At 38.3% G+C, this 11,663-nt stretch overlaps 1 protein-coding gene across 1 annotated transcript; it reads right to left on the bottom strand.

Moving 5' to 3' along the window:
- Nucleotides 1-2,107: 2,107 nt before the first annotated feature.
- On the bottom strand, nucleotides 2,108-7,999 carry SAYSD1 (SAYSVFN motif domain containing 1). Its single transcript, XM_026695591.2, has 2 exons — nucleotides 7,785-7,999; nucleotides 2,108-2,669 (listed from the first exon to the last, which is right to left on the bottom strand). The coding sequence occupies exons 1-2, from the start codon at nucleotides 7,914-7,916 to the stop codon at nucleotides 2,334-2,336; spliced, it is 468 nt and encodes a 155-aa protein (XP_026551376.1). The 5' UTR covers nucleotides 7,917-7,999; the 3' UTR covers nucleotides 2,108-2,333.
- Nucleotides 8,000-11,663: the final 3,664 nt, after the last annotated feature.

The raw sequence follows: 11,663 nt of genomic DNA, 5'->3' as shown, positions 1-11,663 counted from the left end.
TTATAAGATAAGGAACTTATATAAATGCAATAAAATTATACAAATGACCAAGGAACCAGGAAAAAAACAATTTAGGTCTGCAGTGCAATTCATAGAATGGAAGAGAGATTGGGAAACAAGGAAACACTTCACACACTACACAATCAAACAACAGAATCTGTGACACAAGGGATGAGTGAATGAATAAACTGAGGTGACTGAACAAATTTGGAACAAGCAGTGAAATGGCTACACTGCCACCACCTGTATTTGATTTGATTTGACTGGACTATTATCCTGCCATTCTGCCTCAGTGAATACTGAAAGTAACCAATAAAATTGAAAACAGAAAAATTTAAATGTATAAATTAACACAGAATACTAAACTGGCATATAAAACCCTGGCAAAGCATATGTTTGTGTTTGATTCCTATTCTCAGGAGTTTAGACAATATGAAGAGAGAAGACATCTCTCTTCAAACTTTAAACTGTTTAGGATTTTATTGGTCAATCTTAACACTAGTGAGCAACCAGTAACTAGTGTAGATTTTTTTTAGTATTACCATTGTATGACCCTGTACCTCACAGCAGATGGCAGCTTAAAGGCAATATGCCACTCAGTACGAGTTGTAGGAGAAATATAAGAAAGGTGCTATATTTGTCTTAAACATATGATTGGTCATTGTGGGAAAAGAATTCTAGCCTAATTAGGATTTTAAACTGAACAGCAAGGTTACTCATCTGTTTCCCAAGATTTATATTTACAAGTCTACAAAGAAAACTGGTGTATTTTATTACTAAGTATTTATCTAAATTAAGAGATGTTATAGTAGTTAAAGGCACGAGACTAAAAACCCAGATACCATGAGTTCAAATCCTGCCTTGGGTTTAAAAAAAACCAACTGGGTCACTTGGGCCATTCACATTCTCTCAACCTAACAAAGAAAGAAATGGCAAAACCACTTCTGAAATCTTGCCAAGAAAACTGCATGGCCTTATCCATATAGTCACCAGGAATCATGACAGATTCAAAGGCACAAACAAACAAATCCAAATTAGAGGTAGTTCTTGACAATGGTAATTGGGACCGGAAATTTTATCACCATGGTCCTTATGTGAGGCCATTTCCTGCCAGCTTCTCACAATCAGTGGGGAAGCCAGCAAGAATATGTAAGTCCCAGGCCAGCAAGCAGGTAAGTCTCTGCTACTAGGTGATGGAGAGAACAAGGAAGTTAGTAGAGAAGCCAGCAGGGAAGTTTGCAAATGGCAATCACAAGTTCATAGAGCACTGAGCAGCCAGTTGTGCCAGATCATGATCACATGATCATGTGGTTGCTAGGATGGCTAGAACTCTGAGGACCAATTCATTCAGCACTGTCATAACTTTGATCAATGAACAAAGGGTCGTAGGTACAGGACTACCTATAAATGTATCCACATTTATTTGATATATTTAAGGCTTAAATTGGTATTGCATGAAAAGGATGCTCATACCACTTTCAAAAAGAATGCCTTTAGAATTGGAAATCTCAATAGCCTTGGAGAAAAAAGTTTGGTCACGTATAGATACTGATTGGAATGATAATATTAAATGTCAGTACTACACACTTGGTCTTGGTTAAACTTGCTCAATTTCAAAAAAATCTTACCATATTAATCTAGGATGTATGAAAATTATACACAATATCCTATCAATGAGACAAATACAAATGAAGAATTTCTATATAGAGCTGCTACTCTATTGCAGAAAAGCTCAATTGTTGTCAAATAAAGCCAACATTCAGATTAAATCAGAAACCAGTTTCCTTTGTAAAGGTCAAAATGTAAAATATTCTTGTCACATCCTACTTATTTCAAAAGATACCATAATTAGATGCAAAACACTAATATAAATGTGAAGTAAACCTTCTGAAATCATGGGGTTTCATAATTTCATAATTTGTGAACTAGCCTGGATTAAAACCTCTTGTTCAAAGTCAAAGAAAGTGTGTTGAATAATCTGTTTTGTGAGAAAATGGAGCAGGCAACATTTTTGAGATTTTTGAGTTCTTCAATATCCTAACAATTCTAGGTATCCTATTATTTCCAAACCTGCTTCTCATTAGAAACATTCAAGCATCTATTTGGATAAGCTTTTCTTCATTTTATTTGTCTATCCAGGTGATCAAAAAGTTTAACAATGGATGTTTGACTAAGTCTTTACATAGTCTCCTTTCTCTTAACACTACAAAAACAGAATTCACATCTTCAATGTTTTTTAAAAATAAAAAAATATCACAATACATTGAACAGACAAATTATTCTCTGTAATTACACGGGCAGGTTAGGCATACAATAATGAGTTTTAGTCCTATTTATCTCTCAATTAAAGGCCGATACTGTAATTCCCTCTCAAACTGTTCTGCTGTGAGAGTTCCTTGGATAGCCTCACAGCCAGGATTAAATACAGAATATGCACTTTTTTCTCCAGGCTGCCTTTCCCTAGGACCACGAGTTCCTACATAGATCCAATAAAACATAGACAGGACAAAATATGGCAAACCAAACTCCAGTTCCACAAACAGTCCAAGTAGGACCAACCAGAGAAGAAACTTGAGAAAGAGTTCATTCTTTAGTACATAATGGATCCACCATGGCAGAGGAGAAGCAATGATTTGGGCTTCATGGTTTTCTGATCTTTTACCAGATTCCTAGGAAATAAAATAAAAATAACAGGATTGTACATTTGGATTGTCGTGACCTTGCAGAAAAGCATAATAAAAACATACCTGCAACTTTCTCAGTTTTTGCCCTTGCTTTTAATTCTTTCATTCTTCCTTCAAATAATTGTTTTCCAATGGACCTTACTTCGGTTTCTATACAATCAAGCCATTTCATAATATTGTTTTTCTACTGGTCACTCAATTTTATATTCTAAAGTTGTTTTGCTAGATCTTCCAAGATGCATGTCTTCCATATGCCATCATCAGCTACCAGATGAGCAAACAACTACTGACCTCTACTGCCCATCAAGCCATTCAGTTCTTTATATAATATTTTTAGGAATAAACCAAGTTACCAGCCTTAAACACACCTAACATCATTTCTTGCTCATTGATAGCTATTACTTAGCAATGAACTTTAGTTGTGTTCACTAACACCAAGCATTGGAAGCACATTATATTATGCTACACAGGCCCTGCACTGGCTACCAATAAGCCTGTGGAATACTACTTAAAATGCTGGCTTCAACCTATAAAGCCCTCCATGGTTACTTTCAGGACTGCATTCTCCAAATAAAATCACCCCAACCTGTATTTGGGGGCGTACAGAATCCCTTTCATTTTCTCCAAGAATTCCCACAAGCCCTATCACTGGAAAAGTACTAGTAAGATTTTGTTCCATTGCTAGCCACAGTTGTTGGTTGGTTGGCTACTGTCATTCAAGTTTGATAGGTATATTCTGTGCTGTTAGGCCTTTGCAATGAATTCTGTAAAGGGATGGCTTGGATTTTTCTTTTCTTGAAAAAAATTAACAAAATAAGGGCTTTGGTGTTCTCATAGCATAGTTGCGTGGGTGGATTTTAATTCTACCCTATGCAAAACTGGTTCCACTTTTAACCCCAGGAGTTGAGTTGGCTGGGCTAACTGACCCCTTTTTGGTGTTCCCATGATACACTGATCACTTCACTGACGCAATTTTAATATGTTGGAGGAACAAGGTCAATGCATGGAATTAAACAAAAGTAAGGCCCCTCCTAATATTTATTTATTCCATACAAGTGAGTGCATGCTACTGGAAAATAGTCACGTTCGTTTTTCTGAAACAGCACTTATAAAAAAAAAATATCCTGAGAACTTCTTAAAACTGCACCATGGCTACAGTGTTAAATTGAATTACTACTTTCTCCTACAACTCTGAGATTAAAACCTTTTCTTCCATGGCAGAATAAATATTAAATTCAGCCTCGTTTTACAGGAAGTACTGGAGCTTAGCTAGATTACCAAGAAATACCATTTTCATTAGTAACATTTCATTAGAAATATATAGTACTACCATTAATTAATAACATTTCATTATAAGGAAATATATTGTATTATCATTATAGTATAATGAAAACAACAAACCTTAGATCTGATTCTTACATGCCTGTTCAATAACCATGGATTATTTAAATGGCCATGAGCTCTTTTGTCAAACAATGGTTACCTAATCAAGTACAAGGCTAAATTTTTATTTCTAACTATTCAGCATCCTTTCAGCCACAATATTATGTAGTAGACTATCAGTGCCTATAAGCCTTTCACAACTTTTGATTAAAAATTTTACTAGCTTGCTTTCCAAGAAATTATCACCTGCAGACTGACAGCATGATGCATGATGCCATTTTGAACACATGTCATTTTTTGTATAATAGTTTGGCTGCTTTGGAACCTAACATCTATAAAAACTATATAAAACCAGATCATCTAAGACAGGGCTGAAAAAGAAACAAAATCAAAAGATGTTAGCAGAAGAACAGAGGAGACTGGAATTAGAATTACAGAAAGAACCAAACAAGAAGATTCTAAAAAAACCAAACGGACTTAATAAAACATAAATCTATTTAGATAAAGAATTGGCACAAAAAATCAAAAACGCTAAACAGAACTTTTTTGAAAACACAAATAAGTCAGGAAGATGGTTGGCATATAAATTGAAAACAGAGAAAGAGAAGAAATTGATACATAGGCTGGTAGATGAGAAAGGAACTTTATGCTACCAAAATGAGAATAAAAAATAATGATTCCAGATTATTATGAAAAGCTGTATGAGCAAGAAAAAGTTTCAGAAGAGAAAATCAAAGAATATTTGGAAAAAGCAGAACTAACTAAAGTATAAGAAAAAGTAAAAGCTATGTTAAATGAATGAATATCAATGATGGAATTGTCAGAAGTGATCAAGAGACAAAAGAATAATAAAATGCCAGAACCAGATGGGCTGCCAGCTGAACTTTAAAATGTTTACAAGATACTTTAGGCCCATCAATGTTGGAAGTCTCTAATGAAGTATTAATTGATGCGAAGGTATCAAATTCGTGCATTGACGCAAGTATTACGTTGATTCCAAGAGAAGACTCAGATTTAATCTAGATAAAAAACTATAGGCCCATATCTTTACTTAACACTGACTATAAAATATATGCTTCAATAATGGCAGGGAGACTAAAAAGGTTCCTAAATGAATTTATACATTTAGATCAAAATGGCTTCTTGCCTAAGAGACAGATTAAAAATAACATGAGAATGATTTTAAATACATTGGAACATTATGAGCACACCTCATAATACAAAGGATGTTGATCTTCTTAGATGCACAGAAAGCATTTGATAACGTAAATCAGCAATTTATGTTGTTACAATTAAAATCTATGGATTTTGGTGAGAAATTTATGAACATGATAAAGGCAATATACCATAAACAAATGGCAAAGGTGATGGTAAATGGGAGATACGACAGATAATTTTAATATAAAGAAAGGCACAAGACAAGGATGCCCACTATCTCCTTTACTATTCATATTGACGTTGGAAATGCTAAATAGAAATATTAGGCAAGGTATAGAAATAAAAGGTATGGAAATAAAAAAAGAACAATATAAACTACAGGCATTTGCAGATGATTTGGTCTTTATCTTGGAAGACCCACAAGAAAATGGACTTAACTAATTAGGAAAATAGAATATGGTGAAGTTGTAGGACTGAAAATAAATAAAGAAAAAAACAAAGTAATACTTAAAAATGTTACAGATATACAGAAAAAAGAACAAGGAAAATAGGTATACAGATAGTCAAGAAAGTTAAATATTTAAGAATCCAACTAACGGCAAGATGTGTAATGATTAAGGAAGATAATTATTATAAATTGGTGCAATGAATTAAAATGGATTTGGAGAAGTGGAAAAATCTACAACTATCATTGATGGGAAGAGTAGCCACCATAAAAATGAATATCTTGCCAAGATTACTATATTTATTTGAAACAATACCAATAAAAGTGGGGAAAAATATTTTGAAGAATTAAATAAAACAATATTAAAATATATTTGGCAAGGGAAAAAAGCAAGGATAAACTTGAAAATGTTGCAAGATTCTAAAAACACAGCTGGTTTTGGGCTACCAGATTGGGAATTGTACTATCAGGCTTCAACATTTACTTGGGTAAAAGAATGGATTGAATTTAGGAAGAAAAGGCTACTGACCTTGGAGGGACATGAACTTGAACTAGGTTACCATGCTTTTTATGGCATAGAAAAAAACAAAATACATAGTTATTTCCAAAGACACTATGTTAGGAATGCATTATTATTACTATGGGAAACTTATTTCCCAAAAACAAAGAAAGGGCTGTCAAACTCTCAGTCCACAGGTCGGATGTGTCACGTGCTGGCCACACCCATGCCCGGTTTAGTGAAGGGGAAAAAAGTCCCAATACGTCACATGACAATGCTGTGACACCGTGAGTTTGACACCCCTGATCTAAGATGTCTGGGCAAAAGGCCTCATAGCAGGTATTAGATCAGTTTCCCTTAAAAAACATGCAGGAACTATAGCCTGCAGCTGATAAGAATTACCTGTATTCAGTGCCAGAAATCCCAAGGAATTACAGTATGCAACCTAGCTGTTCTTGCAAGTATACATGGTCTCAATGCCTCTCTTTCTTACTATAACGACATACATTTAATAGCTAATATAATGAATGAAACATAGCTGCACCAAAAAGATTCACTTCTGACCAAGCTGCTAGGCCACAGGCAAATTATTAGCAATCAAGCCTAACCACCATCATAGAGACAGTGCGCTGTAGATGTAGTCCCAACAAAAATGCAAAAGGGAAGAAGAGCATCAAACTCTTCTTGTATCTCTGGATGAAATGTAGAAGCCCCTTTGCAAGAAAAACAAGTATATGTTCATATGCTGAAGAATTAAAAATTGCAAGTTTGCATGACCTTTGACCTAGCAATATCCAACTAGAGCTTTTGCAGGGACAATCATCAACATTTTTACTGGTATTGGAGAAATCCACAGAGCAAGACAATTCAAAGGTCGCAGTATCTGGTTGACCTCTACTAATCCTGAAAAAATAAGCAAGGTTAGACCTGGTTAGTTCTGAAGATTTTCTCCAGGAAATCAAAGATGACTGGAAACTGGGAAAAAAAGGCCCAGCAAAAATGTGTACTATTGTCTACCTGCCCATTATCAAGTACCTGTCACCAGAGCTGGTATTTAGCAGGTTCTGACCAGTTCTGGAGAACTGGTAGCGGAAATTTTGAATAGTTCAGAGAACCAGCAAATACCACCTCTGATTGGCCCCACCACCATCTATTCACTGCCTTCCAAGTCCCCGCTGATGGGCGAACAGAGCTGGAAAGCAGGTTAGTGGGGTGGGAAGGGAATGGGGATTTTGCAGTATCCTTCCCCTGCCACACCCACCAAGGCACGCCCACAGAACCGGTAGTAAAAAAAATTGAGTCCCACCACTGCCTGTCACCAAGCACGGGAGACTTTGAAGGCAGAACTAAGGTATTGGGGTTGGGTGGGGGGGTTAGACAAGTCAGGGCACTGTATTATTGGATTCCCTCCAGGAACAAAGTTCTAGCCTAGCATTATATGCAACATCGCTCCCTCAGGTAGACAGAAAAGGTGCAATAGTAGGACTAGCTCCGTGGCACGGAAGCAGCTGCTAAATGCGCCTGGCTCCGTTGCTCAAATCTGCGGGACTGGGGGGAAAAAACAGCAAAGGGAAAGTTGGCAACCACAATTCTCGGGGCGGAGAAACGCACCGACCTCCGTCGGAGCCTGGGCTGAGGCCCGGTCCCCGGTCTCGATGGAGGCAGGTTTTTCCGAAGCCGGCGCAACGCGAATCGGGGAGCTAGAAGCGCGGCGATTCGCCCGGAACTCGGCCAGCCTGTGCTCCATCCCGCCGAGGCAAGGAGATCAATTGCCGCTGCCTACAGCCGGCAGCGCCCTGTCGGCTTCGCCGTGGTTTACCGGCGGAAGAGGCGGGGAGAGCCAGGCGGGATGGCCGCCTTGGAGAGGACCGCCCCTGGGCGGCTCGGAGACTCAGCGGAGGGGAGAAAAGGGGACGGGCCGCCCGCCAGCTGCCTGTTGTTTGGCGAGCTGGACGCAGCTGTCCCGCCCGAGAGTGAAAGACGGAACGCTCGGAAGCGGCGGTGGGTTGCCCTTGGGAGAGTAGCTGGTTGCGCCTCTTCTGCCTCTCCGCTTGAATAGCAACGTGGCCGCCTTGCGACCGATCCCGGAGGGACGGCAAAGGAGTAAACTGCTGCTGGCCTTACTTTGCATTACTTGTGCGCTGTCCCTGGAGTTTATCTTTTTTAAGGTTACCCTAGTTCAGTTTTCAGAAAGAGGCCGGTCTGCACTGCAGAGATATTTTCCTCCCTCGAACTCTCTTGTAAATAACAGTAACAGCAAAACAAAGCCTCAGGGGATATATCTTCGAAGGAGCTCCTGTGCAGTAAATGTCAGTGTTGCACAAAAGTGTGTGCCTATTATAGAGTGAGTTAGAGATCCAGAGTAGTAAGGTAACGGTTAAGGCATCAGACTAGACCTGAATTCTAGTCTACCATAGGCACAAAGCTAGCCGGGTGGGCCAATCACTTTCTCTCAGTGACAAACCACTTTAGAAAAACCTTCCCAAAACACCCCTGCCAGGACTTGTCCAAGAAGTCACTAAGAATCAACACTCACCTGAAGGCACACAAAAAAGGAAGATAATGGATGGATTATTTGAACCGCAAAGTTTTTCCATCTTTAAATGTCTTTGATCCATATTTAAGGGTCCATATAGATTTAGAGACTTACCTTCATTGTCATTATCAGGTCCTATGCAGAGCACATTGGGCAGCAAGTATTTTCCAGTGGTTCTGATCATTTGTGGCATCTTCAACATTGTCCCAAGGGACATTAACAGATAACAGATAATCAGAGTGGGAAAGGACCTGTAGGTCGTCTAGTCTAATCCCCCGCCCAAGCGGGAGACCTTACACCATTTCTCTTCCAATCTCTCTCGCAGTCCAATCTCTTCTTGAAAGTCTCAAGTGATGACGCTCCCACAACTTCCGAGAGCAAGCTGTTCCATTGGTTGATTGTTCTCACTGTCAGAAAGTTTCTCCTTATTTCCAGGTTAATTCTCTCCTTGTTCAGTTTCTATCCATTATTCCTTGTCTGGCCTACAGGCACATTAGAAAATAGCTTGATCTCCTCCTCTCTGTGGCAGCCCCTCAAATATTGGAAGACTGCTCCCCTGGTCCTTCTCTTCACTAGACTAGCCAAGCCTAGTTCCTGTAACTGTTCTTCATATGCCTCAGTTTCCAGTCCCCTAAACATACTGGTTGCTCTTCTCTGTACTTTTTCTAGAGTCTCAACGTCTTTTTTATAATGTGATGACCAAAACTGGATGCAGTACGCTAGGCGTGGTCTTACTAGGGCTTTATAGAGTGGTATTAGTACCTCGCTTGATCTCGATTGTATCCCTCTGTTAATACAACTTAGGATTGCATTAGCTTTTTTGGCTGCTGCTGCACATGACTGGCTTATATTTAGCTGGTTGTCCACTAAGATTTCAAAATCCCTCTCACAGTTAGTGCTATTGAGCCCAGTCTATATGTTTACTTTTGGTTTTTCTTGCCTAAGTGTAGGACTTTACTTTTCTCTACATTGATTTCATTTTGCTAGATATGGCCCAGTGTTCTAGTCTGTCAAGATCCATCTGGATCTTGAGCCTATCTTCTTGGGTGTTAGCTATTCCTACCAGCTTAGTATCATCTGCAAATGTGGTAAGTTCCCCTTCGATTCCCTCATCTAAGTCATTAAAGAAGATATTGAAGATAATCTTAAGATCTTTTTTTAAGTGTTTCGCGCCAAATTTTCCGAGGTCAGTCACATTTCCTCTTTCCTTCAGGAAAGAGATTCTAGGAGGCTAGACTATTTATCCGATTGATATTGAAATAGTATTTCATGCTATGTTCTTAGTCTCTTTGCTTTGGAAGATACATTTGTTTTTCTTATGTCTATCTGTTTCCTTTTCTTTGTAAAATTAAAATAATTGGACAGAAGCTTAATTGAATTAATTGGAAAGTACATGGATATACTTCAGATGGGCAAAATAGGTAGAATTCAAGTGAGAAGATTTTGAAATAAGTAAAGTATACAATTCTGCATCTATTTGGGGCTATGCATCAAAAACTACCAAAAAGCTTGGGGTTTGACAAAATGCAACCATATGCAGGTGGATCAGGGGAAGGTGACATAAAGTAGGTTAGGATAGTTAGCAGGAACAACAGGCCAATGTTAGCAGACACAGTCATGGGTGAACTAAACACCTTTTTTTAGTGGTAGTGGTCCCTTGGCGGCGCGCCGCTGGGTGGCGCCGCCTGCGGCTGGCAACGCCGAAAAGGGTGAGTGAAGAGCGCATCCTGTTGATCCCAGGGATACAATAAAGTCCCTGGTAGATCCAGGAGAAGCTCTTCTTGCCAGTGTCAAAGAGGCAGACATTAAAGCTGCTGAAGTTGGGACAGCTCCGAAACGGAAGAGAGCAAAAAGAGAGAGAGTGCCGGTTTGGTGAGAACTTTTTTTTAATTCTAAGATCTGAAAGGACACCCTAAGGAAAAGAAAGAACCTGTAAAAGTTTTGACAGAAGTGATTAAGTGGCGATTTTAAACAGGAATGTCAAAGTAATGTTTTTTTTTCCCTCATCGCTGGATTTTCTATATATGATCTTGTATTTTGAAACTGGACTGTTTTTTTCATTTATATCTATTTTTTTCTTCTCCTTTTTGATTTTGTAATATTTTAGGCTAGAGGCTCCCTTTAGTTATTTCATTTTTTAAAAAAATCTTTTTCTTTTTTTATTAATTCTTATTATATCCTGCTCGGAAAAGGAGGGGAAAGTGAGAGCAAAGAAACTTTGTAACACTTCCAACTAGAGGCTTGAAAATATTCTATTTCCCTGTGACCAGACAAAGCTGAGAAAGAAAGAACTGAGACTCTTTTTCAAGGACATCGCTATTTGATAAGATAGAGGGAAGAGCATGGGAGAGTATTATTGCAGGTGCTCTTCTGGGTTTCTATCAACAGCTGGAGTCTGGTGTCGAAATGTAGGGGGAAAAAGGTTGATAAGTTTTTGGAGAAGAGAGTTATAATAAGAGCCTTGGATAATTAAACAAAGTGCAGTGTGCCCTTTTTACTTTTTCTAAGTTGCGCTATCCGTCCTCATAAGCTTTATTGTATTTCTTTTTATCTTTTTTTTATTGTAATAACTATATGGGTTTTTGGCTTTGTTGGAGCTTGTCTTTGTTTTTCTTTTTTTCTCTGGAAGTCCAATCTCTACGTTTGCTTTTTATTTTAAAGGGAAAGCCTTAAAGCTTTTTTTTTCCTTTCCTGGTATTTTTGTTTTTTCATCTACCTTTCTGGTTTATTCTGGTTTCTGGTAAATTAGAGGTGCTAAACAGAACTACTTTGAAGATGCAAACAAACCAGGTAGTTGGTTAGCATACAAATTGAGAAAGGAGAAAGAATCAAGGAAAATATTGCAATTAATAGATGACCAAGGCCAAGTTTGCCATGGTAGCAAGGAGAAGAAGTAAATCATTCGAGACTTCTATGGGAAATTATATATGCAAGAGAATGTTGATGAGGAAAGAATTA

The sequence above is a fragment of the Pseudonaja textilis genome, chromosome 1 (assembly GCF_049901715.1).
Source record: "Pseudonaja textilis isolate UNSWEBS1 chromosome 1, rPseTex1.2, whole genome shotgun sequence".
NCBI lineage: Eukaryota > Metazoa > Chordata > Lepidosauria > Squamata > Elapidae > Pseudonaja > Pseudonaja textilis.
The sequence above is the reverse complement of the archived record's forward strand: the minus strand, read 5'-3'. Positions and strand labels throughout refer to the sequence as shown.